At 40.8% G+C, this 27,062-nt stretch overlaps 1 protein-coding gene across 1 annotated transcript in view; it reads left to right on the top strand.

Annotated features, from left to right (window-relative positions):
• CACNA2D4 (calcium voltage-gated channel auxiliary subunit alpha2delta 4) overlaps positions 1-27,062 on the top strand; it is a 172,033-nt gene that overhangs the window by 121,548 nt on the left and 23,423 nt on the right. Inside the window, exons 28-29 of the mRNA XM_044416980.1 lie at positions 18,300-18,361; positions 26,054-26,098. Of these exons, the coding sequence (XP_044272915.1) occupies positions 18,300-18,361; positions 26,054-26,098 (107 nt within the window). The remainder of the gene's footprint in view (positions 1-18,299; positions 18,362-26,053; positions 26,099-27,062) is intronic.

The raw sequence follows: 27,062 nt of genomic DNA on the forward strand, positions 1-27,062 counted from the left end.
TGAAATGTTCCCTTCATATCTCCAATTTTCTTGAAGAGTTCTCTAGTTCCCCCTTGCACTGTTCATTTAATAAGGCATTCTTATCTCTTCTAGCTATTCTCTGGAATTCTGCATTCAATTGGGTGTATCTTTTTCTTCCTCTCTTGCCTTTCGCTTCCCTTCTTTCCTCAGCTATTTATAAAGCTTCCTCAGACAGCTATTTTGCAGTCTTGCCTTTCTTTTTCTTTGGGATGGTTTTAGATGCTACCTCTTGTACAATGTTGCGAACCTCCATCCATAGTTCTTAAACCTTATCCATTAGTTAAATGTATATATACTCAAGCTTTAAGAGCTAAGCATTTATGGCCATGGCATTTTAATATATATTTTCTGCAGGTTATTTTATCTGAAAGTTTTTGACCTTTAAAGTTGTAAAATTACCCCATATCTTAGGAACTGGAGGGGAGTCAAGATATTCCATGTTTTCAGAAACAGGTAGCAGGCTGTTATCTGAGATTCAGATGCCTACTTATAATATGGGGATAAAAATCCTTGTCTGTTTTACTGCTAGGTATTATTTGTATTACCAAGCAAGAAATCTGCAGTGTGAGCAGATGCTGGAGTTAGTACCCAGCATACTTGGCCAATTGCCAGGATTTACATGCCCCAGCCAGGGCCCATGAGACCTAATGCCTTGACTGGTCCTTTGCAGTTTTCTACTGCTGCATAGGGTAGGAGTAGGGTGCTATGGTATATGTGAAATCTGGCACTGGTCGTGCTACATGGCAGGATTTAGATGTATAGGCACTGGCACTGGACATCACTTACTGCATTGTGGGAGTCTAGCAAAGCTGTCATCTGTTGGTGAGAGATCAATAGGTTGCTCCATCTCTCTTCAAGAATAAGTCACTCTTTCCTATCATTTTTAAGGTGTTAACAATTTTGAAGCTAAGAATGCATCCTGCTAATATCACTGAAGGACCAACTCATGAACTAGGCAAATCCATGAAAGGTCCCTTAAAATGCTCTCTGCAATGCTATAAGATGTTCTCAGAAATCTTTGCAAACTGGTGAAGATACAAAATCTGCCAAAGAAACTGATTTTTGTCAGTTGTAAGCCTAGCTCTGTCTTCAGGGGAATACTTGAAATCCAAAAGTTTCTTATCCTTCTTACCTTAGACCTCACAGACATATGCTCATGTTAAGCACAAATATAATTATCAGCTCAGTAAAGCATTGCTTTCAGACAAGTAATTAGAGATGATAATCCTAACCCTCTCAGCTGTTTCTATAGTGTTCTAAAGCTTTATGCCATCATTTGAGGCAGAACTCAATCCCAGAATCTGTTGTAGTTCCAGCTTTCAGTCCTGGAAAATGTATTTGGATAAATGCCTCTGGGCAAATGAAAGGTGCATGTCCGTCACCACTTTGTAATAATAGTCTGCTACGATACATATGATCTGGGATTAATGATCAGAAGTTAAACCCAAAGACAGGGATTACTAACCTGTACCTCTCTTTTTAGAAACTAACCATGGTGTATATTCTTAGAAGGATTTCTTTAAACTCTTGAGGTGGTGGAAAGCTTTATGAAAGTAAAGACTGGGGGCCTGCTCTCTTTTAGGAGTTCTGCTCTGAATGCTCAGCCTGGCACCTCTGTTAACAGTAGTAGATCCATTAACGTCATGTGGATTATTGATTCATTGATGGGGTGAATTTTTAACCTGCTTTTCAGCTGAAGTCCTCAAAATGATTCACAGTATTAATGAAATGCAATACATTAAGCCATACATTTAAAATGAACGTGCAAACAAACAAACAATAGCCCACCCTGCTTTCCTGCAGAGCTCCTGGGATGCTGAGCACCTCTGCGCTTTAAAAATGATTTACCTAGTACTGAGTGGTAGTCAAGAGGGAGAACGCCATCCTAGGATGCATAGCCAGAAGTATGGCTTCTAGATCAACAGAGGTATTAATACCACTCTACACGACTCTGGTGCGCCAGCAACTGGAGTATTGTATTCAGTTCTGGGCCCCTCATTACAAGAAGGATATAGCCAGATTAGAGTCAGTGTGTAGGGCCACAAGGATGGTGGCCGGATTGCAGGGAAAGCCATATGGGGCGAGACTGAGGGAACTGGGTCTTTTCAGCCTGGAGAAGAGGAGACTCTGAGGGGATCTGTTGGCGACATGTAGGTATGTGAGGGGGTGTCACACAGAGGTGGGTAGAACCTGTTCTCCCCTACAGAGTTGGGCAGAATGCGCTGCAATGGAGCAAAGCTCAGGGAACCAAGTTTCCATTTGGATGCCAGAAAGTTCTTCCTGACAGTTAGAACCCTGAAAGTATGGAATGGGCTTCCACGGGAGGTGGTTGAAGCCCCATCATTGACGGTGTTCAAGGATAGGCTGGAGATGCACATGGTAGGCATGTCATGAGTGGAGCCAGCTAGAACTGGGGGTCAGACTAGGTGGCCTGGGAGGCCTCTTCTGACCTGCTCTGTTTCTATGCTTCTATGAGTATTTTTCAAGACTAAGTAATCTGCTTTCTATCTCCTACCTTATATTCAACATACGATAGTGATAAGTAAATGCAGGATGTGGTGGCAGTCTGGACACTCATAAAATATAAAACAGTGGACAGATCACTTGTACAATCCCATGCAGTGTAGAGATGCTTCCATGTATGGGTTGTGGAGTCACAAAATCATAGAATAGTAAAATTGGAAAGGGGCAGAAGGTCATGTCCAACCCTCTGTGATTGCAGGACACTACATTACACCATCCCAAATGATTTTTGTCTTGTCCAGATGCTTTTTGGTGACTGTCCAAATGCTTTTTGAATGTCTCCAGCAAGGGAGAGCCCACAACTTCCCCAGATAATAGGTTTCTTCCTGGTGTCTAGTCTAAATGTGGTTTCTTTTAACTTAAGTCTGTTATTCCATGTCCTGCACTATGGAATGAATGGGAGGAGGTCTTGTCCTTCCTCTTTGTTGAACACAGTGAATTAGCACACCAGACCTCACCATCTAGTTATTAAAATGGATTAAAAGGACCAGTAAGAGTGGTACATCAACTTGGCATAAAATCAGTAATGGTGGTCCCATCACTGATGATTCTGAAAAGAACAGATGGGACCACCAGATTGCACAAGGGAGATGCAAGCAGACTATCAGAGAAGCAAAGAAACAGTTTGAGGAGCAGGTAGCTAACAATATCAAAACTAGTAACAAAGAATTCTTTAAATATATCAAAAGAAAGAGATTGGCTAAGTTGAACCACTGGATGATAATGGAATTAAAGGAGCACTAAGGGGAGACAAGGAGATTGCAGATAAGCTCAATGAATACTTTTCATCAGTCTTCACAGCAGAAGACAAAGAGCAGATATCCATCCCTGAGTTTATGCATACTGGAAGGAGTCCGAGGAATTAGAGCAGATAGTTGTGATGAAAGATGAAATTCTCAGCCTTATTGATAAACTGAAAGCCCACAAATCACCCAGTCCAGATGGTATCCGTCCTAGTGTTCTCAAAGGAGTTAAGCATGAAATTTCTGACCTTCTTACCAAAATGTCCCTAAAATTAGCCCTTTTACCAGAGGATTGGAGAATGGCCAATATAACACCTATTTTTAAAAAAGGATCCAAGGGGAATCTGGAAAATTACAGGCCTGTTAGCTTAACATCTGTTCTGAGTAAACTGCTTGAAAGAACTATTAAAGATAGAATCAGTAAGTGCATAGAGCAGGGGTCTCAAACTCAACTTACCTGGGGGCCGCTGGAAGTAGAGGCTGGGTGAGGCTGGGCCGCATCAAGTATTCCACCACCGCGGTGGTGGTGGGCCCCTCATCCCGCGGCCGGCCCAGGTGCCGCCTGCGCTTTGAAGGCCACAGGGCCCCTCCCCCATGCCCCGCCTGTCCCGGCAATTGGTCCGCGGGCCGCGAGTTTGAGACCCCTGGCACAGAGGCACAAACCCTGCTTAAAAAGAAAAAAAGTCAGCATGACTTCTGTAAGGGGAAGTCTTGTCTCACACCTATTGGAGTTCGAAGGCTTCTGAGCAAGCTAAGCAGCCATGTAATAAAAGGGTGGATCCTTTTATGAATCACCAACTGGTTAGAGAGCCGAAGACAGAGGGTGCAAATAAATGGCAGTTCTCCCAATGGAGAGATGTCACCAGTGGAGTCCCACAGAAATCTGTATTAGACCAATGCTTTTCAACCTATTCATAAATTATCTGGAATTAGGAGTAAGTAGTGAGGTGGCCAAGTTTGCTGGTGACACCAAACATTTGGTGTTCAGGGTGGTTAAAACAAAAAGGGACCAAGTTCCAAAGGGACCTCTCCAAGCTCAGAGAAAGAACTTCAAAATGACAATGCAGTTCAGTATAAACAAGTGTAGAATAATACATGTTGGGGCAAAAAATTCCAACTTCACATATACACTGATGGGATCTGAACCAGCAGTGACTGAGAAAGAAAGGGATCTTGGGGTAGTGGTGGGCAGCTTGATGAAAATGTCAGCCCAGTGCTCAGCTGCTGTGAAGAAGGCAATTCCATGCTAGCCTTATTAGGAATGGAACAGAAAATAAAACTGCCAAAATTTTATTTTCTTTATACAAATCCTGGCTGTGCCTATATGTGGAATATTGTGTTCAGTTCTAGTCACCTTACCTGGAAAAGAGACATTGTTGGGTTGGAAAAGGTACAGAGTAGGGCAACAAAAACGATCAGAGGCCTGGAACAGCTCCTCGATGGGGAGCGGCTACAACAAAAGGAACAGTTCAGCTTAGAAAAAAATGAGAATAAGAGGAGACATGATAGAGGTGTTTAAAATAATGCATGGTGTGGAGAAAGTAGCAAGGGAGACATTTTTCTCCCTCTCCCATAACACCCAAACCCATGGTTATCCCATGACACTAATTAGTGGGAAGTTTAGGACAGATTAAAAATATTCATACAGACTATAGTTAACTGTGGAATGCCCTGCCACAGGAAGTAGTGATGACCACCAATCTAGTTGGCTTTAAAAAGGGATTGGACAGAGTCATGAAGGAGGAGGCTATCAGTGGCTACTAGTCTTGCTGGCTATGTGCTATTTCCTTTACCAGAAGTTGCAAGCCCACATACACCACTGGCTGAGGAACTGTGCAGGAAGTGGTCTTTCCCCATCCTGCTTGAGGGATGCATTGGGCAGCTGGTTTGCCACCATGTATATAGCATACTGGACTTTGGTCTGATCAGGTATGTTGTTATGGTAACATCAGTGTACTTTTTAACAGGTACTTCTTTTTGAGGTACTTCCTGTTTTAGGGTTATTGCTGAGGAAACACTTTCTGAAAATACTGCAAGGAGTAACCCATTGAAATGTATTTCCTCAGACAGTATAAAAGTCTGGCTACAATGAGAAATCTGTGAAATGGTGGTGAAGAAGTCCTTATTAGGTGGATCATAGTGGGGATATCTGATTCTTTTGTGACTTGAAACCTGCAGTAACATTACAGTGTTTCATGAAGGAAATAGTACTAATCCTGAGCAGAATAAATCACATGTATATAGCTAGGAAGAACAGAGGGTGCAGCAAGTTACCACTTGCTTTCCTCTTTAATGCAGACAAATACAATTCTCTCCATCCCTGTTTTGGATAAAATCGTTACTCAGTGTGAGGCCTGGAGAGGGATTCCATGTGAAACTGGAAAGTCTGTTTGCAGATCCAGCCAGGAACAGTTGCATGTGGGTGGCAGCTTACCACCAGCCTTGCTGATTCTAATCCAAATCCCAATTTTTGTGTCTCTCAGCTGCAGAGGAAAAAGGCCTTTTCTACAGGCACTTTAATTTTCTACAGAGGTTAATCTCATGGGCAGCAGTGGCTCAGGCCTTTAATTCCCTCTTGTTTAGCCCCTTGACAGAAGGTTTCTGCCCGTTCTGAGCTCAGCAGAAGCAATGATGAGATTGTCTTTCTTTGTACTGCACATTCCCCATTTTTGCGTATAAATCTGTCTGGAAAACTATGCAGACACAAACAGTTCCTGCCCACATTTCTTCCTTTGGGAATGAAGTAGGTGTTATATATTACAGTTACAGGAGAAAGGGTTGTCACTTGGGAACCCTAGCTGTGGTGATACCATTTTCTCACAGAATTGTGTTCAGTTCACAACTTTGAAAATCCAAAGAAATATTTTCTTACCGTGATACAGGAAAACATGGAGGGAAGTTGGAAGAGAGGTTAGTGAAGAAACTACTAATGGTAGTTTTCAGATTGGGAAGCCTGTACAAAGAAATGGTCCTGAAGACCTCTGACAGTAATGGATTTATATTATAGCTGTTCCTTTTTAGAGGCATTTTTTTCTAGTAATTCAAGTCATACAGAACAAGAAACTTAAAGTAAATAAAATGGAAACTTTTGTTGTAGCAACAAGTATATAGGATGCAGGATGTAAGTTTTCACATTATTTCACATTATATATATTTTGTGAGGTGGTAGTGAGGTAGAAAAAGAGATTTCTGTTTTGAGAGGATATGATGCTAGTGCCATTTATTCCATGTCTTTGCAGACTTTTCCTAGCATCCAAAACTGAATGGGGAAGATAGAACAGACAAGTGCTGAAAAGCTGCATGAATGAAAGATTGAGCCTCACTTCTGTTGCTACAATTTGGCAACACTATCTAGGAGTCAAGTTTGTGTTGACTATACCGTATTTAAAAAAAGAAAGAAATACGATCTACTGCGATTCAAGTGCCTCACTTTCCTGTGTAACTAATGCAGTCAGGGTGTAGGAAATGGTCCTTCTTTAAGTGGGAATTATATGTTCCTGTGTAAATGCATACTACACCTGTCGCACTGGGACTGCCGTTGTACCCATCTGGAGTGTAGATGGAGAGGGTGTAGGTCTGTCATGGACACAGAGCATGGAAGGAGTCTCACATTATACATCACAAGTGCTGTGATGGAGATTTGACCTCTGAATAATGTAGACATGAGTGAAGAGAGAAGATGGGTTTGAAAAAGGAGTACAGCTTCACTTAAGGGTTGAACTGTGATGTAGCAGATTTTGGATTAAAATGTGTTCTTAATTTTTGTTGCCTAGCATACACACAGCTAGACTACACTTTGGCACATCAGTTTAAGGGGAAAATCCTACTGTGGCTTCTGGTACTGTGCTTGAGTTGGAAGCAAATAAAGCAGATTTCCATGACAACACCTGCCTGTCCTTAATAAATCATACAAAGGGCCAAGAAATTCTAGGATTGGGAAATTTCATCTAATCTGATTGTGGTGTAGACCAGGAAGATAGGGCAAACAAGTGCTGGAGGGTTATATGAGTGAAAAATGGCAGGAGGGGGAGGCATAGTTGTTGGTGGCAATAGTAATTGGCCTCTCTGTGAAATAGCTTGTAGAGAAGAAAGCGTAATCTCTAAATCAGGGCACCAATAATCTTAGCTTAGATCTGAATAATTCTTCATAATAAGCAAAGTAGTAAGAATAGAAAGTGCTGGTGCTCCAGTCTGGGCCTTGCGATAATAGTGGAAAAGCCTTCCATCCCATTTCAGGTCAAATATTTTCCCTCACTTCTGAATACTGATCTGAAAATTCAGGCCATGATCCTGTACACCATGGAAAAAAGCCCATTTGAACAAATTAGCTTATTCAGAGTACACTTGTATAGGACTGCATTGTCAGGCTGTCATTCTGAAATATTCCATGTTTATGGTAAATCCATGTATTAATCATGCTTATATGAACATCACATTTTCCCAGTGACAGAGTATTTTGAGTGTTCCTGAAACTAGAAATGTATTGTTTTAAAAAGATAACTAAATACAGTACATTTACACAACTGTGCAAGTATTGTTACTATCAGCATCTCTTCAGTCACATGGAAGGCCCTAGATGAGTCAATTTTACATATGTGATTTTCATTTCTGGGAGAAAATGTATGCTGGGAAATCCTGTCACTTTTCGCAAGCATTCTGGAACATGATTCCAGTGCATTTTGACCATGGCCCATTGGCCATGTTTTCCTGGCTCCTGTCATGTCAAAGCATCAGCAACATGAATAGTTATGAGTTACTCTGCCAACCAGGTAGACAGAAGGCTTGGGAGAGTGGTGGGAACAGAGAAGGGCAACACTTAGGATTTAAAGAACCATAGAGGTTGTATTGTTCCTCTATGTTTTCTGTAGACTTGTGTGCATAAAATCATCAGGGATATAAGGCTATGGAGTAGCAAAAGATGTAAACAATTATATGGCAACCACTCTATTCCTATGGGCGTTTTAAAATCTGCATTTACAGCTGCTAGCAAAAATTCCAGAGGAAAGCTCACCCTCCTACTTAAACTGCACTATATTTATACTGAACTCTGCTTATTTCTTTCTGCCTCAATTAGCTTCATGAATTTGCTTCACTTGATTAGTCTCTGTGGTATAAATGTTCTGCATGCCACAACTTGGAAGAAGCCCTTAAGCATCTCCAGCAGTTTCCACAGATATTTTTGGCCCCTAGGATGCCCATGCAGAGTACATGTGATACATACCAAAGTCATTGCTTTAGGAGGAAATTTGGGAGGCAGTCAGGCAAATGGAGAGTGCTCTGCAATGTTGCCATATTGTCCATTGAAAAAGATCCTTTTACATTGCAGTCCATAGGTTCAGAAAAGTTTGAGAACTGACTACCTACATAGGTTTAATATTTTGAGAATACAAGAGATGTTTACACTGTCAACTCTGATAAGTGAATCCATTTTAAAGAGAAGATAGAGATCCAAGCAGATCCACTGAATTTCTGATGGATACTGTTGAAGGTAGGTGAAGAGTTAGGCTATAGTATATGGTCTGATTTGGAGAAACTGAAGCAGAAACTAAGAAAAGCTTTGTCTAACACAGGGTGCCTGGAACCTGCATTGTACTACCAAAATAAGCAAAAGAGGGCCTCATTTATGCTTGTCACAGGAACAGTGGGCCTGCTTGGTGCTGATAGAGCCATTACAGATTCACACATGCAGTAACTGACTTCCTCTGTTCCTTCAGTACTGTCATCATAAACCATATGCTTTCTTCTAGACTTCTCATCAACTATCATTCCATATTTGAGTTTGACATCTTCACACCTCCTACCACAGTATCTGGGTGCTGGAGAGGGCTTAGAAAACAACAACGAAGGTTTGAAATGATGAATGGGAGTCAAACCAGAACTAATTCAATGCACCAACAGGCACCACTCAGGCTAAGAGCAAGGGCATGCTACTCTAAGAAATTGTTTGCATTTTTCTCCCTGAAAGTATTTTTCTTGGATTTATCTTTAACTGCCCTGGGTGAGTGATGTATGTTTATAATGTGTGCAATAATGTCAATCTGAGAGACAATTCCCTCAGGCTCTTCACTCACTTGGAATAATTCACTAACAAACATTGTTCACCCTTGGCAGTTACAGAACAATCCAACCTTCCGAAAAGGACCCTAGCAGCAAATTGCCAGGGCAGTTTCTGCATCTGCAATGAACTCAGCTGATTAAACAATGGTCCCTGATTTTCTGACTTTTTTTTTAATCTGTGCATAAATTTTAAGGTACTGTATATAAAGTTTCCTTTTCCTGTGGATTACATAACAGCACCTTGGACAGCAGCTTTCATCTAAATCATTCTTATTTTTTTCTGAACTGTATGAGTTGCACAGCAATCTTTCAAGATACAATTCATTGATGTTTTTTGCTACCTGCCTTATTGCTAAAATGGGCAGAAGCCATTACCAGTGTACTCTCAAAGTATGGGTCAAGTTCAGATCTGAATTTCTGAAAGGCAGAACAGCTAAGATTGTTAGCTGTGAGCCAGAAAGCCTAAGTTCCAATCTTATCTGAAACAAGTTACCATTGCTTAACATTAGCTGCCCAGTAAAATAATACTAGCCTTCCAATCAGTTTGTTGTACTGATTACAGAAATAAATTGCATAAGGTGGAGGTCTAGAATGCTCTTCTTGTGTTGTTGATAGGCAATCTACAGTACAGATGCACAATTTTCCCCATCCATGGTGAAATAGATATTTGGCCCTGGATTGGCTGAGGACTATATTTCCCTGTTTTATTTAAAATAAAGGCAAACAATAACAAGGTTACATCATGAAAAGCTGTTGTTAGAAAGGCATGTATGTATGTGCTCTGTCTCACTCAGCATATACCTTGCTTGTGTTAAATACACATGTGTACAGAAAGAGAGAGTGTTGGGGAGGGAAGTAGAAGTCTCTCCTGTTCTCTTTCCCTTTCTTCTCAGAACCTCCTCCCTGCTTCTTATGACAACCTGTATATTCCCCCTAACCCCCCCCCCACTTCCAGGGCAGTAATGAGGAATGTCTTTTTAAACAACTATTTTTGGCTTGTCCTGTGACACAGACACTCTAAGTTTATGTTCTGAGGCATAATTCTTCTGTGGTGCATCACTGAAATAGGGGCATGAAAAGAAATCTAAGAGAAAGTACCTTATCACATTAGTATACCATTTATCTGAAACTGAACTTTCTCTGGAAAAGCCCTTATTCTACAAGCATGCATCTTATTCTTTCATTATCTTCACATTTTCATTTTACCTACCTGATTTTTTCTTTTTAAAAAGTGAGTTAGCCCAGGAATTCTACCCATAAAACTGCCACTACCCTTCTCTCCTCACTTTCATTTCTGGTCACATTACCATATGAAATAACCACATTACCTATCTTGATGGGGATGCACGAAAAGAGAGTGTTCCCTGAGGAAGGGGCAGGGAGTGAAGCAAGGGTAAACTTGCTGTACTCTTATTGACCCCAATGCAAACTATTGAAGCTTGCAGCTGCACTCTCAGACCCAAACTGCCTCTGTCACAGAGAAAGGATTGTGCCTTTTCCATGGCTGCCAACCATTGTTTCTTCCAGCCCTCCTCATCTGACTTGGATTAGTCCCAAGTGCTTTACTAAACTCACCAGTATCATCTGTCAATCAAACAGCTGCTTTGTGGCCTCACCCAGTTAGGTTTGCCCTCAGAAGTGCTCTCTCTCTCTCCCCCCCCACACACACACACACTCACACATGCATACATACTGTTCTGTTTGCCTGGCAAGTTCTTGCCTGTGACATCAGGTACCCACTGGACAGAATAGCAAAGGGCAAACACAAGTGGAAGCATTTTTGCAGCAGTCAGATGGTATCACAGAGGCAAGACCCAGTACTTACTATTCTCCTTTGGCAGGAATGGAGTCTGTAGAGTTGCCAAACCCTGTCATGGGTATCCAAATGTTCCAGTATAAGCAGTCAGCAGACAGGTGGGCAGGTGTTCAGAGGGTGCCGCTTGGCATCAGCCCCCTCACCATACATGATGCCTAGGCTCAAGAACCATCAGAAGCACAGAAAAGGAGCAAGGGGAAGATAGATGGCTGTGTGCAAACAGGATAGCAGTCCATTGAAAAATGAAGAAAGCACCAAGTAGAGAGGAGAGCGAGAGCAAGAGCAAGACTGAGCAGGGTGGAGTGACAGCTGGGGGTACATCTGTGATGACAGCAGTACACACACGCGCACACACACAGATGAGCGCGCACACGCACTCACGCACACACAAACACATTCAGACGCATAGGCTCACCCACTGTGAAGGAACCAACCCAGACAAGCAGGCAGGCAGATTCCACTCTCAAAACAGCTACATTCTCAGAGTCTGGCAGAAGCCTGAAAGCTCAGAATTATTCTCATTGCCTCCTAAAGAAACAGCAGGTGCTTTTGTATTGCTGGAACTCCTTTCACCCTTGTTTAAAACAGACCTATTGGAGTCAAGCAGGAGTAGATTGTCAGGGTGGATTTAAGTACCTTCTGTCCTTTCTTTTTTTTGTTATGAAGCGGGGGGGGGGTTGTGGAGGGGAAGAGCCCCCTTGCACACAGTAACCACCACTATAGCAAGGAAGGGGTTTGTTTTGTGTGCCTGCTAGTTTTTCAGTGGAGTTTGGAGCAAGCTGTGAGTAGGGTCAGGGGACCAGACTGGAAGACAGTTTCTGGCTGCTTTGGTAACTTCTGGGATGTAGGAAAAAAGGCAATGCAGATAGTGCATTGAAGTGAAGATAGTTAAAGGGTTAACAATTACAGAGTCTTCATAGGACAAGGAATGTTTTGGTTACTGTGGAGCTCACTGGTTGATTAGCAAAATATGCACTCTTTAAAAGAAACTGTCAGGCAGTTTAGGCTTGAAGGCGAAGGGCAGATGGCTAGCTAACAGTGGTTGTTTATTTATAGATTAATAAATAAAAACTTGGACAAATAAGCTTCCAGCTAAATTTTACATTCACACTACTGTCAACGCAGAATTGACCCTTAAATAGACTTGAGCATTTTCTTTTATGTTGCTGTGACTGCAGGCAGGACTGTTGTGGCCTATTTTGGTGCCCTAGGCAAGATAATATTTTGGTGCCACAGGGCAAAGACACTGCCACCCTATCTTATTTTCCCTGCAGTAGCTGTCACCAGTGATGCCACCAGTGCAACCCTCCTCCTTTCTTTCTCCCATGCGCAGCTCCTACTGCCTCTCCCACTACCATTGACATCCTGGTAGTGCTTACCCCCTCTTCCCCTGTTTCTCTTTCCCTTCTACCCCCCTCCTCCCCTTTCACTGTCATTTTCCTCTCTTCCATCTTCTTTGTGGTGATGGCTGATAGACTTTCTCATTTGATGAAAAATATCTTTCCTTGTGAGGTGGCTCTGGATACTGCCTCTGTTAGGGCAGCACAGACGATTGCCAAGGCAGCCTCACCCAGAATCACCATACAGAAATTCTCACACTGAGCTATCTGGTTTTCCACCATGCAGGCCTTCTGAGAGTCTTGCCTGTCACCTTTCTGCTATGGAATTTGCTGAGCAGGGAAGCAGCTGGTAGGATTGCCCAGAAAGCTATCCCACTCTGCCCTAAGAGATCTCAGAGTCCAGCATGGGTGGGTGGCTCTCTAGAGTGCTATACCATGCATTCTTTGCAACAAAAAAAGCACCCAGCAGAGCCCTCTAGAGAACTAGGAAAGCTGGTCCCTTGCTTTGAGAACTCAGAGCAAGGCACTGGCCTGCTGCTTCATGCATAGTCATCCCAGCAGTAAAGGGTGTGTGACTGCAGCTCCTGATACCAGCCTCAAGGGCTTGTAGTGTCAGTGATGGTCCATACCACACAACTGCTGGCAAAACTATCAACATCAAAGGTTTAATTGCTGCCACCAGAGTGTGGGCCACAAGGTGGTTGCCCTGTTCTCTCACCAAAGAAATTGCCCTGGTTGTTGGTTACATTTGCACATTATGCAGAAATACAATAACTGTACAAACATACCTGCAATCATTCTGCCTGTCCAGACTGCCACCTTGGTCAGTATAATGAGTACTGCCCAAGTCCTGGATCTGCCCAGTTACCTCTGCAAATTATTATATGCCATTTTTTTTGGGTTTTGCACATTTTCCTTTCTGATCTCTCTCTCTCATTCTCTATCTCTCCCCCTCCCCCCACCCTTAATTTCCACTCCCAAAGCTAAATCCTGCAACAATTACTCTTCATTTTATAGGCTTTAACTGCTTTCTGTCAACCTCCACTTTTCTTTTTTGACAGATTGTATTTGCTTTTGTTCCTTTTTTACTATTTTTAGGCTGCCCTGAAGTAACTTTTTAAGCAAAATGGCTCTTAAACATCCAGCAACAACAGAGCAAGTATTTGGGAAGGTGAAGTGATGAACAGATTTATTTCACTTACAAAGGATAAAAGAGACTAGTGGTGTCCTTCTGCTACTCTGAGGTGCTCTTTATGAAATAACTTTTTTAATGGCAAACCAGCTGCCATGACAGCATTAATGAGGACAGACGAGTAATTTGCAGCATGGGCAAAGTGAAAATTATTTTCAGAGTATAATCTTGGGTTAGCAAAGTTTATAAAAGTTAAAACAACATGTAAAGGAAGGACTTCGTTTTATTTAATTCAATTTGCATCCTATGCTTCCCAAGGCTTGAGATGGCTAACTCTTAAAAACCAACCAAAATGCACAGTAAAACAAAAATAGCTAGTTAGAATAAAGTTATAACAGTGTTTTGAACAGCTACTTATAAAATACAGGTTGTTCCCAAATTATAAACATCTGAGTTATGAACAACCCATACTTATGAACTGCTATGTAGCCTATTAATTAAAAAATACTGCAGAAAATCTTCATCTCTATAGAGAGATGGAAAGCAAAACACCTTCCTGGCCTGCCCATCTGGAGAGGGAAATCTCTTTGGCATTTCCTTGCTGCAAAGAAGAGGCACTCGTGAGCTTGGACATGTGGTGGGTAGAGAAATTTGTGGTTTTTCCACTTTCATGGGGGTCCTGTGCCCCATGAATGTGCAGGGTGGACTATATGCAGCCCAGCTTACATACAAATTTGATTTACAGACAAATTGCAATTTTCTCACGAATGGAATGGAACTCATTCAAAAGCCTGTACATTTAGTTGCCTGTACAACTAAAAAAAGTTATAATTAAAATACTAGACTCATCAGTTAAAAACACATCCAATAAAACACAAATAAAAATGAAGGACAGATAAAAGCATATCAGTAAGAAATAAATAAAAGCACTCACCAGATTAAAAACCCAATTGGCAGTGAATCAACCTAGAAGCCAAATGTGTGAATAAAAATGGTGTTGAGAATATTAAAACCAGGCTGATTCACATGGGAGAAAGTGGTTTTTCAAATAACTTTCTCTGAACCCATGTAGTGGAGTATCCCTTCGTCTGATACTGTGGAACCTGCAGGCAAATGAATCTAGCTCAGAGTTGGACACATTTTAGCTCCCCATCTGCTGAATGAACCCAAGTCTGCTGGCACTCCTAGGCATGGTCTCAGAAATGGTGAACTGCTATAGCCTCTTGAGGGATGGTTTTGTGAACTCCATTCCCCAGGTGTAGAAGTGTGCCCCGCAGAAGCTGCGAGGGGACAGCCATATATCTGTGTCCCTGATTCAGGTTCTATCAACTGCAAAGCTACGTACTGCTTTGAGGGTGTCTGCCACATTGGGACTAAAGACGGTACTGCAAGTGTCAAACCCAACAACACACTTAAATGCATTAGAATTAATGCATTTTTAAAAGTTTTTCATCCCCTTCCAGCAGTCTGTTGGGATTTAAACTTCCAGGAGAAACATGAAATGTTAGTAACTCCATGAGCTTCCAAGGTTAGTTGTCCTCACATTAACTTCTTAAGAATCTTGGGAAAGAAGCAAGTCCTTAAAAATACTCACTCCTGGTGATGTTATCAGGCTCCAGTAGGGAATGGTGCTAGAGCATAACAGGAAATTTATTCCATGTATAAAGGCAAACTGCCTTCCAGACCAATCAGTAAGCAATCTCATTTAGAGCCTATAATGTTCCCCCCTCAAACATGCCTAAGCTTGCACTGTAAAAGCAGCAGGAAATACTTTATCGTGGTTATCCATATTCCCGAAAAGGCTTCTCAGCTTCATCCCATGAGGCTAGCCTAGTGCTCTGTCAGTGCTGGGTGCCTCTTAGCGCTCAGACTGAATTCAGGTTTTTATTCTCTGTTAAGATCCTTAGTGTGTCCTCAGAGTAACTCAGTATCTAACCAAGAATGCCAGGGCAAAATTCAGTCCTTTTTTAAAAAAAACTTCCATCACAAACATAGCACTTAGATCCCAAAACTTTTTGTTCTGTCTGGTCATGCATATTCCAGGGTCAGGAGGCAGTTGTAATCCCCTTCCTCATTTCATTGCAGTCAGATTCATTTTATAATAAGAATGCTCTAAAATGTACTAACAATAGGAACATGACATGAAGGACACTGACACCATAGTTCTAAGTGCAAATGTGATGTATTGTGCCCTTTCCTGACACCAGCTGCTAAGGTTCAGTGCACACATAGCACAGAAGAAGATTTGCTCTATGTATTTGATGTCTTCAAAGCTGTATTCTAATTCTACAGTTAAAGAGCTAAGAAGCTGGTATGACTTTGTGGCTTGGAACAGTGAACCAGGTTCTTACCTAATTCATGTACTAGAGGTAGTGGCTTGGTCCCTTTGCTAGTATACTGCTTAGTACATTTTTTTTGAATGCTGCCAATGCCTGGGGGAAGTGATTTTGACTGGAACTGAGGCAGAATGTATTCAGTTCGGGGTGGTCTGGGTGAGGGGGCACTCCACGCTGGTGCCATCATCAACTTCCACCTCTTGGGTGTGTGGTGCAGGACCAGCTCCAAGAGACCAGGTCCAGGTGAGGGGCTGTGGGGCTCTCTGGGGCTGCAGCTGGGCAGAGTGGTGGGGACCCCTTTCCATGGGCTGTGCATCTCAAGCTGCTGGCCAGGGAAGTCTTTTTCAAGGTATAGGGGCAGAGAAGGAGTCAGCTGGAGCTGAGGGTCAGACTAGATGGGTCAGGATAAATTAATAAAATAGAAATAAGAGATTTTCTGCTTGTGGGTCTGTGGCCTGAGGAGAGGATAAGGGCTACAGAAAGATGTGGACATGCCAGATCAGAGCAACCTTCAGATGGGATCTGGAGGTTTCCCATGTGTGCAATAAGGATTATTAACATAATATATGCAGAATCATTTGAACATTCTGTTATGCTATATAAATGTGTGAGCATATAATTTAGGGGCATTTTATTATGAAGAACCTACACGAATTGGTAGGAATGGGCATTGGTTTAAACAAGTCTGTCTTGGCCTGATTTACGTTAATTAAGTCTGCGTCAACTAGTATGATTTGTAGAATTTAGCTGGTGTAAGATCTTGGGATCACAGTAGTTTTATAAAATTTGCAGAAATATAGAACTATTTCTCCTGGCTTGGCTTCTCACCCAATATGCTGAGCACTAAAACCTAGTGTACATTGTTATAAAACTACTATTTTTCATACCATTGGAAATATTAATTATTTATTACATTCATTATCCAACTTTCTGTCAAAAATAGTGCTGTAAAATTGGGTCCTGAATTTTTTTGTTTCCGCTTTCCTCACTGTTGCTGTTTTCTTTACTGTTATGAAATAACAGTTATGTCTTTTGGACTGTAACACATGGACCGTGTTGTTTTTATTGATCACATGTCAGCTGCTCTTGGAAACATTTAATCTGAAGAGAGGGTAAAATGACTGGAATAATTCCTCTATGAAGAAAGGTTACAACATTTAGAGCTTTGCAGTTTTGTAAAAAGACAATGTATAAAATTATGCATGAAGTGGAATAAGTGGACAGGGACACATTTTTCCTTTTTGTCATCAATAATACTAAAATCTAGAGCTCATCCAATGAAGCTTGAAGGTGGGGAACTCAGGATAGAGAAAAGGAAGTACTTTTTCATGTGGCACACAGATAAGGCCACCAATATAGATGGCCTTAAAAGGGAATTAGACGATGGCTACTAGTCAGGATGGTTATATATTCTGCCTCCAGTACCAGAAGCAACATTGCTCTCTATGTCTGAGGAAGAACCATGGGAAAGAGTTATGCTTGTGGATTTCTCAAAAGCAAGATAAGAGCTGGTGTCTCTAGTTGTCAAGGGACTGAGCAAAAACCCTCCTTCAAATCTCATCTCTGCTATGAACTCTGTCTTCCACAAGCCACTTTTGCCACTCCTCTCATTCATAACATGGAGGGTAATACTAACATACCTTACAAGGTTGCTGGAAAGATTATATCTAGAGAATGCACCTGAAGCACTTTCCACACTTGAAAGGGCTACAGAAACGTTAAAGGAGAAGAAAGGATTTTTTTTCCTCTAAGAAGTTAACTTGAAATGAGATTGCATATAGTGTGCATGGTCACCCAACTTTTGCCTCTGGAAAACCAGTTTTGCAATTCAGATACAACAGTGCGGGGGGAAAGAATATGTGTACAAGATTTGGGAGGTTCTGCTTCTGTTCAGCCACTTTCAATTATTCCCTGTCTCCAGCCTAAGATTATCTTATATTTCATTTTTGAAAAATGATCATTATTTGTTTATTTTTACATTTGTATGCCATCCCCCTACTTCAAGGGGGGTGTCTCTGGGCAGCATTATATTTGGTGGCTTTTATAATCTTCTATTCCAGTCAAAGGGGAAAATGTTTTAGGAGCCTGTTGTATCCTGGTAGTGTTTAGTGGGAGGCAGGTGTGAGTATTTCAATACAGCAGTTGAAGCTTCCATTTCAACCACCTTGTTAAACCCCTGACTCTCACCTTATGGTCTAATTCAGCACTTACCTGTCATTCACACTTTGAAAGGGTGTTATTTCTTCTGGCGGATCCATGGAAATATTTATGTTTTGTCCCTAACACACATCTCTATTTTTTCCCCTTCTTACTTTTTTTTTCTCCCTATAGCTGTGGGTGTGCAAATTAAACTGGAATTACTCCAGCGCAAGTTTTGGATGACTACACAGCAGGTAAGAATGTGGAAATTTATGCTGAGGTACAATTTAAAAACAGAGGAAACCACTTTCCCTCAGCTAGTCTCATTAAATGTATGTTGATACAAATGGGACAGCTGATATTTTCTTTGCCGCATTTCCACAGGAGTCTTCATGAAATGTGTATTCAACAGAACTGGGCAATAGATTAGTTTTAAAATTACACATTTTGCTAATCTGTTGACAACTTTAATGCTGCATCAGCTGTCAGTCTGTTCTCAGAATGTCATGTTAAAAGTCACAAGCCTGGCATGGCATTAAATCCACAGCAGCTGACACATTTACTTGTGGAATTATGTTTGTATTAATTCAGCCATTCAAAATCCTCTTCAAGTTCAGGTAGGATGTTTTCCTGTTCCCCTCGACTAACCAGTTTGCACTGCTCCCCAGTATATTGCCTCTCCATTATCTAAATGACCATATGTACTTCCCCAAATTATTTTCCAAGTATTTGGAATGTATTGCCTCTAGCATTTACAGGAAGATACCAAATTGCAAATAGACTTCAAACAATGAGGAAAGTCTTTGGTTACATAAATAGGGCAGTCAGGATTCAACAACCCAAAATATCATTGTTGTTAGTCATGAAGTTGTGTCCGACCCATCGCGACCCCATGGACAACATTCCTCCAGGCCTTCCTGTCCTTCACCATCGCCTGGAGTCCACGTAAGCTCACACCAACTGCTTCAGTGACTCCATCTAGCCACCTCATCCTCTGCCGTCCCCTTCTTCTTTTACCATCTATTGTTCCCAGCATCATGGTCTTCTCCAGGGAGTCCTTCCTTCTCATCAGGTGGCCAAAGTATTTGAGTTTCATCTTCAGTATCTGGCCTTCTAAAGAGCAGTCAGGGTTGATCTCCTCTAGGACTGACCAATTTGCACCCATATCATGGTCCCACTGAAAATCCTTCTCTTTACCCAAAGCTATTGCATCAAGAAGGGTTTCCCTCTCAAAGGAAATGGTAACTTCACCACTGGATTTCAGAAAGACCACTGTGTTGTGAGAAAGGGTAAAAATCTTACTCAATGCACCATGGTCTGATGCTGTTCAGGATAATACCCATAGAGCATTTATTTTGGGTGCTATAAAAATACATATCCCAGGTTGTAGCCTGTTTTGTTTTGTTGTTTTGTTTAGTAGCTTTTATTTAAAAAGGATGGCAATAATAGGTTATTAGTTTCTGCCTGTCAGGCAGATACAATTTTAGAAAGTATGAATATCAAATATTATGTTTATTGATTTAGACATTTTAACACTCATATGCAAGCATTATCCAAATATTCATAATGTTTCTCAAACTGTCCCTAATTCATTTGAACTTTGTAAGATAGTACAAAAGGTTTTGATACAGACAATTGCATAATAATATGTTGGCACAAAATGTGCATATGATGGTATCTTTTCAAGCTAGGCCAAGGTTATTAAGTCCAACTGGGTTTATTTTTGTTTATAAAATTACAATCCATATTTCCAACTCAATCAAAAGTGTTCAAAATTAAGTAAAAATTACCTAAAAACATCTATATATGAGCTATTCTTTCCTAGCTCTACCCAGAGATGCCAGGGATTGACTTTAGCTTGCATATTCTCTACCTTTAAGCTATAGCTCTTCTCCTCAGTTTCTCTCATTAAAATCAAATGAAAATACACAGAGATATAGTCTACATGATATGGCAAAGCTCATGGTATGTCCTAGGGTTATGCAAGCGTTGTTTAACACTTGCATAACTCGGAATGACTAGGTTCACACAACAGTACACCTCCCATTTGTTGCGAGCTGTGTGTACTGCAATTTTACCAGGGTTTAAATAATCTAAGGTGGATTGTTGCGTTGTGTGAGCCAGCCACATTGTAGTCTTATGGCTGAGTCTACAGAAGTGCCATCTTCTTATTTTGCCCTAACTCCAGCTAGGCTGAGTTCCATGCATATCTTTTCAATAAGCATGTTGAATCCCCAGGCACAACATGGTGTAGACATGGAGGGAAGAACAGGTTACGCAGGATAGAGAGTCATGAATGAGTAATTCAGGGCACAATCCTAGGTACATGTATTCAGAAAAATCTTACAACTCCCAGCTGGAATTGCTTCTTTCTGTTTACACATTCATAAGGTTATACCATTAATTAATGAGGGCTGTTTGTGTGTTGTTCACATAGCATTCTTGAGAGCCACAATTTAGAAATTTAGCATTTTGAACTTTTGCATATCCATATATACTATTTAAAATGTATCTAGGGTGTGAAGGTTATGACTGAGGACATTAAAAAGAAGCTTTTGCTCATATTGCAGGCTTTCTTTCCAGCACTCACTCATGTGTAACAAGCCTTTTCTTAACTCACTGGTACTCAGTAGCCATTCAGTATGGAATCACTAATGGACATTTGTCTCTTTTCCTTTCCTTTCCATGTACTGCAATGAACTGTTTCTTCATTTACCATGTCCTAGTCTAATGACACTGATGTAAGTAATTTAGAACACCAGGATATTTTCTAGAATTGCTTGCCTGTGGTCTTCATGAAGCACTGCAACTCATGAGTCATTTGTGTGTCATGTATTGAATAGAATACTTTTCTGTGTATAAATACCATAGACAAAGCAGACTTTGTTACTGAGACTTTACAAGCCGAAGGAGGTGACTTGAATAATGGAAAAGGAAGTAAAATTCAGAAATGGGCATTATTATTTATGAAATAATTTCATATTGCATATTGACTTGAATGCTAACCCTGTATGCACCTATTATCTAACCTAATACTTTTGAGCTTTAGCTTACTTCATAGGAAAGTAAAATGTAAGCTATCAAATGCAGGAGACCTCTGACTATAACCATGAGAGGTGCTTATAGATCCATGTTTATTCAGTTGATCTCATGTTCTGATTCATTACTGGGTGACTTTTAACTAGTTTTGCAGAAAAGTTCACAAACATTGCTAGCATGATCTTTCCTATGATAGTTGATTATGTCACACTGACAACCTGAATAAAACTGAGGGAGGGAGGGAGGGAGGGAGGGGAAAGCTCTTTAGCTGTTAAAACATGGCTGGCATGTTTCTTAGAAGTTTTCACTCTCTACAGACCTTCCAGCTAGTACCAATTTACAGATTTAACACAGAGAACAAGAGAGGACTAAACAACACTAGTATCACTCCAGTTTGGTTAAAATACCTGGTTAGTGAGATTAGAAGTCAAAGGATTACAGTGGGTTGGAACACCCATTGTTTCACGTTTTTCTTAATAAATAATTTCCAAGAAGTAAGATGCCTGCCTGCTATCACAGAAACTGTTTCTTCTAGCATACATCTTTGCACCAGTGAAAGTATAGGTACAGCTAATCCCAGTGAATGCAGCTATGCTAAGTGAAACCAGACTTTATATAGGAGATAGAGTCTTTTACCCATGTAATAGATATGACACGCCTTGTGGCATTTACTGAAGTTTCTGCATCCCACTAGGCATTTTCATTAATTTTCAGATGGACACAGGAATGGTAAACAGAATATTATAGTTCTGATTATCATGATCCATTCTTCTCTCTGGGAATTATTTGCATTCCTATTTTATAGGCTAGTGCAGCTCAATCAAAGGGATACTGTAAGTGTGGATTTAAATCTGCATCTCCAATTATCTGTCTGGGTGCCATCCTCTTTTGACCTAAAATAATGTCACAATAACCCACATTGAAAGCAAAGAAAGCTGGTGTGGTTAACTACTCACTAAGCCACACTGTTGCTGACAGGCAGTTGTGCTTTTGCTGGCTTGCCATGCTTTGTTTCCCCTTCTTCCTTCTTCCCAGTCTCAACATATATCGCAGAGTCCTTTCCAGCACAACTTCTCTATACTGCTGCTGTGTTGAGTTTAACTTTTCCTGCCTTTTAAAGCATCTATGTCTGTCTATCCGTCCATCTGTCTGTCTGCCTATATCCCACACTGAGAGCCAGTGTGATGTAGTGGTGAAGAGTGTGGGACTGGGTCTTAGGCAATCTGGAACCATTTTGGGTGACTTTGGGCCAGTCACAGACTCTCAACCCAACCTACTTCATAGGGTTGTTATTATGGGAATAAGGCTGAGAGCAAGAGGAGGAGAAAGATGTAAGCTGCTTTGAGATCTTTAAAATAGAAAACAGACAGGGTATAAATCTAATAAATAAAATCTTCAGGGTTGAGTTGGGGAGCTTAACTTACCTTTTAGGATGGGGTGATTGATTTTTTTTCCTTCTTCAACACTATCTTCCTTACCACCTTGCTCTCTTCCTACCAGAGTTTTTCCTTAAAGCACCCCTAGGTAAGCATACATAGTCCCAGTTGAGGACTATGGCAGTTTCGGAGAAGGGGTTTCAGTTTTATCCCTCCTGTTTTTATGCAGGAGAAAGGTTTTAGAAGGTTTTAAAAGGATGAAACTTTTTTTCTTTTTAAAAAATCTCCCCATGGGGTGAGTTTTCAGCATAAAACAGGAAGCAAGAAAGCTTCAGTCCCCGTCTCCTGAATCAGCATAGTCCCAAATTGGAGCCACACACAATTATCAAAGGTAGGCCAGTCACTCATATCTGTGCTAACTTGGCTTACAGAGGACAAAGATGGCTGCTGCCAAATGAAGTGCAAAGTTGCTGGAGGATCAGTAGAAGACACCATGAGAAGTGGCTGGGTTTTTCCTTCTCTTGCGAGGTGGCCCTGTAGCATTTTCCAGCTAAACATGCAGAAGCCTTCTGATGGGTTTGGATGTCACAACAAGCCACCCTGGAAACAAACCATACTGAACAACCCTAAAATAAGCCATGGTAGTTCCGAATGACTGTGTGCAGACAACCCAACAAGCTATGGTGGTTTTTTACCATTGTTGGCCTGTCATGTTTTCTGCACCAAGTCCTAGTATTTCACCATAGTAACTTTGGTCTTTGTAAACCATGATAAGAATCAATGGTTTGTTCTGTGGTTTCTCTGTGCCACCATGGCTTGTCGTGTGGTCTGAATGTAGTATCATAGTTTCCACAGTCTCATTAACAGGCAACATACACAGGAGTGAGGCACTTTTGGATTGAATTTCATGTTCAGTGGATGATGGGATACATGCCACCAGTGGGAGGAATGAGCAGGGAGCCTGGAAACTATGTTAAAGTAGAAGCCACTTGATTGTCAGATTGTGGTAAAAAACTGAACCATGGTAACCACACAGGGTTGCTTGTTGGGTTGTCTGGACCCAGCTGATGGCTGTACATGCTGGAAACTACACAGTGTTTGGATATTACAACAAGCAACCTGAAAGAAACAAGCAGTCTACTGTAGGTTTTTGTGTTGTACGAACTGGTACAATCCAATATCTATAGTAAATAGAAGATGCTGTAGTTATCTTATAGATATTCATTGCCAAAGGTGGCACAGGCCAGGAAGAGGACCTCTTTTTTAAATAGTCTGCTAAAAAGTATGAAGTGGGGTTAATACCTCTCCTAGCTTTCTTACATAGGATTACCAAATCCGTATACTGGCAAATTTCGATTCATTTATTTCTTAGTATTCATTCTGCCTTTTTTAAATATAGAAAAAGACTGCTCGGTCACTAATAAAATATGTCTTAAACTTTGACTTCTGTTTGAAGGGATAAGCAATTTGGGGACAATAAGCTTTGCTCAGTCTAAGCCAATCAATTATCCTGTATGTCTTAGTTGGGTCAAAAGAATATGAGCCTGTCACTTTCTATCCCGGTCACTATAACTCAGTTGTTGATGTGTCTTCCCACTTTAATGACAGATTTTTCCAACATGTTGAGTCAACCAGAGGGTTCAATTATGTGCCTTGAGTTAATATTAACTTCAAAAGAAGGAAAAAGACAACCATGACAGAATACACATTAGAAATATCCATATTTTCTTCTATTATTATTATTATTATTATTATTATTATTATTATTATTATTATTATTATTGAATTGGGAAAAGCAACATTTACATCATCTTTTCCCTTGTGCATCTCAGATACCAACAGCACTCTAAATTTAAAGAAAACACCAAAATAGCATTGCAAAATAATAGAGTGAGACAGACCTACAGCAGTAAGCACAGAATGCAAGATAATTATGAAACGCATATGCCGGCAGGATTTTCTTACTCACTAATTCACCTTTTATGTCCTGTTCAATTCAGCATTGCGGCACACATCAGCTTTGGTTCACTGTAAATCTCTAACAGCAGTAAATGGACAGTGTCCAATGCCCATGCTCACTATTCATGTATCATTTCTCAGAGCATTACCAGAAAACAAAAAAAGGCAATGTTGTCGCTACTGTCTCCACTGTGGAACAACCTTTGCTACTAAGAATGGGGCTATTTGGTTCTGTCATACCTTCCTGTGTCAAAAAAATGGCTTCGATACAATTAATATTTCTCAGTCTCCAGTAAACATACTTATTGAAGAGATTGAATGAAACACAATTTCTCACAGTGTACATGAAACCACTTATTTAACTTAGCTGCTTGTATCATCCTACCAAGAGATTATAACTTGACCACACTTCTACACCTTATTTATTTATTTATTTGGAATTCTTGTATGCCGCCCCATTCGCATAAGCCTCGGGGTGGCTTCCAACACATAAATAAATATCTATACAAATACATAAAAAACTGGAAACATCCTGGCATAATAATTTAAAACCAATAAATAAAACCAGCAATTATTAAAATAACATTTAAATAAAAAGGTCTTGGCCTGGTGCCGAAAAACAAATAACGACGGCGCCAGGCAGACCTCTCTGGGGAGCGCGTTCCATAAGTGGGGCGCCGCCGCAGAGAAGGCCCTCCTCCGGGTACTCACCCTCCTAATATCTTTCATGGAGGGTTCCCAGAGAAGGGCCTCTGCCTCCGATCTCAAGGGGCGGGAGGGCAGATATGGATGCAAGCACTCCTTTAGATAAATAGGTCCCAAGCCGTTAAGGGCTTTATAGGTGATAACCAGCACCTTGAATTGGGCCCGGACTTTGATGGGGAGCCAGTGAAGCTAGAATCAGAAATCTAGAAGAGGAATTAAAAATTTCACTTTGACATCTTACTAGACAATAGGTATAACCATTTTACCAAGTGGTTTCATGTATCCCATAAGAACTACCACTTGTCCCATGGTTTTCTACATTCATCCATTAAGGCCAGGATTCTATAACATGTCAACAATGTATTTTTGGTAATGTTTGATGGGGGACGCACATGTATATAAGTATAAGGGAAGTAATTATATGGGAGTGGTGATGGGCCTAAGCTCCCAGGCTCCTGTTTCCTGCATGTTTGCATATCCTTATTTAAATCTGGAGCATTACAGAAAAGACATGGTCAATATTCCATAGAAACATAGAGAGACAATCTTCTGTAATATTTGAAGTTGCCTATGGTTACTTAAGATGAAGTACAGTGAGATCATATTTACATGAACATTACTTAAATTTAACGGCGTTTAACTCTTGTTCCTTTTTCAGTGAGAGCAAAGTTAGGAGGAGGAGTTGACTTATTGTCAAATATTTGTACCCCTAATTGCTGAACTGCTTGTTAATGTGAAGCCCATTCTGAGATTTGTGAGTAGTATCAGAATAGAAGAGGCCTCCATAATTTGTATATAAGTACCTAATGCTGTTCAGGTAAATTCAGTTCAGTGTGGCAATATTTAACTCCTTTTCTTCAATTCCAGTGCAGTGCTGTGGATGGCCTGTGCCCTTTGAACTGTCAGGATGATGTAAGTTATTGGGATTTTTTTTCAGACATGTAGTTCAGTGGTTCAGTGTCATAATATGTAAATATTCTTATATATACACATCCCTGTGAGAACTCTGTGGCAGAGGGCCACTGTTATTCTCCAGTTTGTTGTTGTTTGCTTGGCTGATTTGTATTTTACAATTGAGGATCTGAGCCTAAGAGATGGTTACTTCTGGGGAGCATTCAATATGTCTTTTGCATGAGGACCCAGTTGGATCTGATGGCGTATCCATTCCCATGTCAACTCTATTTACATATAAATGGGAGGGTCTTTTCCAAGAGTAAGCAGCTTGTGGCCTTCTTGATATTTTGGCCTACAATTCCCATCAGCCCTAGCCAGCATAACCAATAGTGAGGCCTGATAGGAGTTGTAGACTAAAACATTTGGAAAACCAGAAGTCACCCACATCTGGTCTATTGTTTACATGAAAAGAAATCCATGGTGGTGAGAGAATCCTGCTCTCTGTTGCATGAAACAGTTCTCTCCTAATGCATTTTTGATCCCAGAAGAGTTAGACTGGGAGCAAACTGCTTAAAGCAACAGAACATATAGATAAGATAGGAGAAGGAAGCTAGGTTTCACTCCCTGGAAATGTTCTTTCTGTGTGAACAATAGATTTGACTCACAAGTTTATATGTGAATAAGGTTGACAGATGGATAAAATACCAAAAGTCTCCCCCTTGTATTTATGTTTTTCATGAGACAGAATTTGAATCCATTTGGTCCAGCAGTCTTTACTTTCACACCTAAATTATTTATTAGCTGTTGTGAGGGGGAAAAAACCCCATCATTGTTTCCTTTTTAAAAACGTGGAGACTTGGGACCAGACTTGACTATAAAACATTAACTATAAAACCAGAACCACCAAACTAAACCTTCTGTACCTTATATATTTCAGTAAGCTGGTAGCTGAAGTGTAGGCATCGTACTGACCCTACCACTA

Source organism: Varanus komodoensis, unplaced genomic scaffold (assembly GCF_004798865.1).
Source record: "Varanus komodoensis strain SLA01 unplaced genomic scaffold, ASM479886v1 scaffold85, whole genome shotgun sequence".
NCBI lineage: Eukaryota > Metazoa > Chordata > Lepidosauria > Squamata > Varanidae > Varanus > Varanus komodoensis.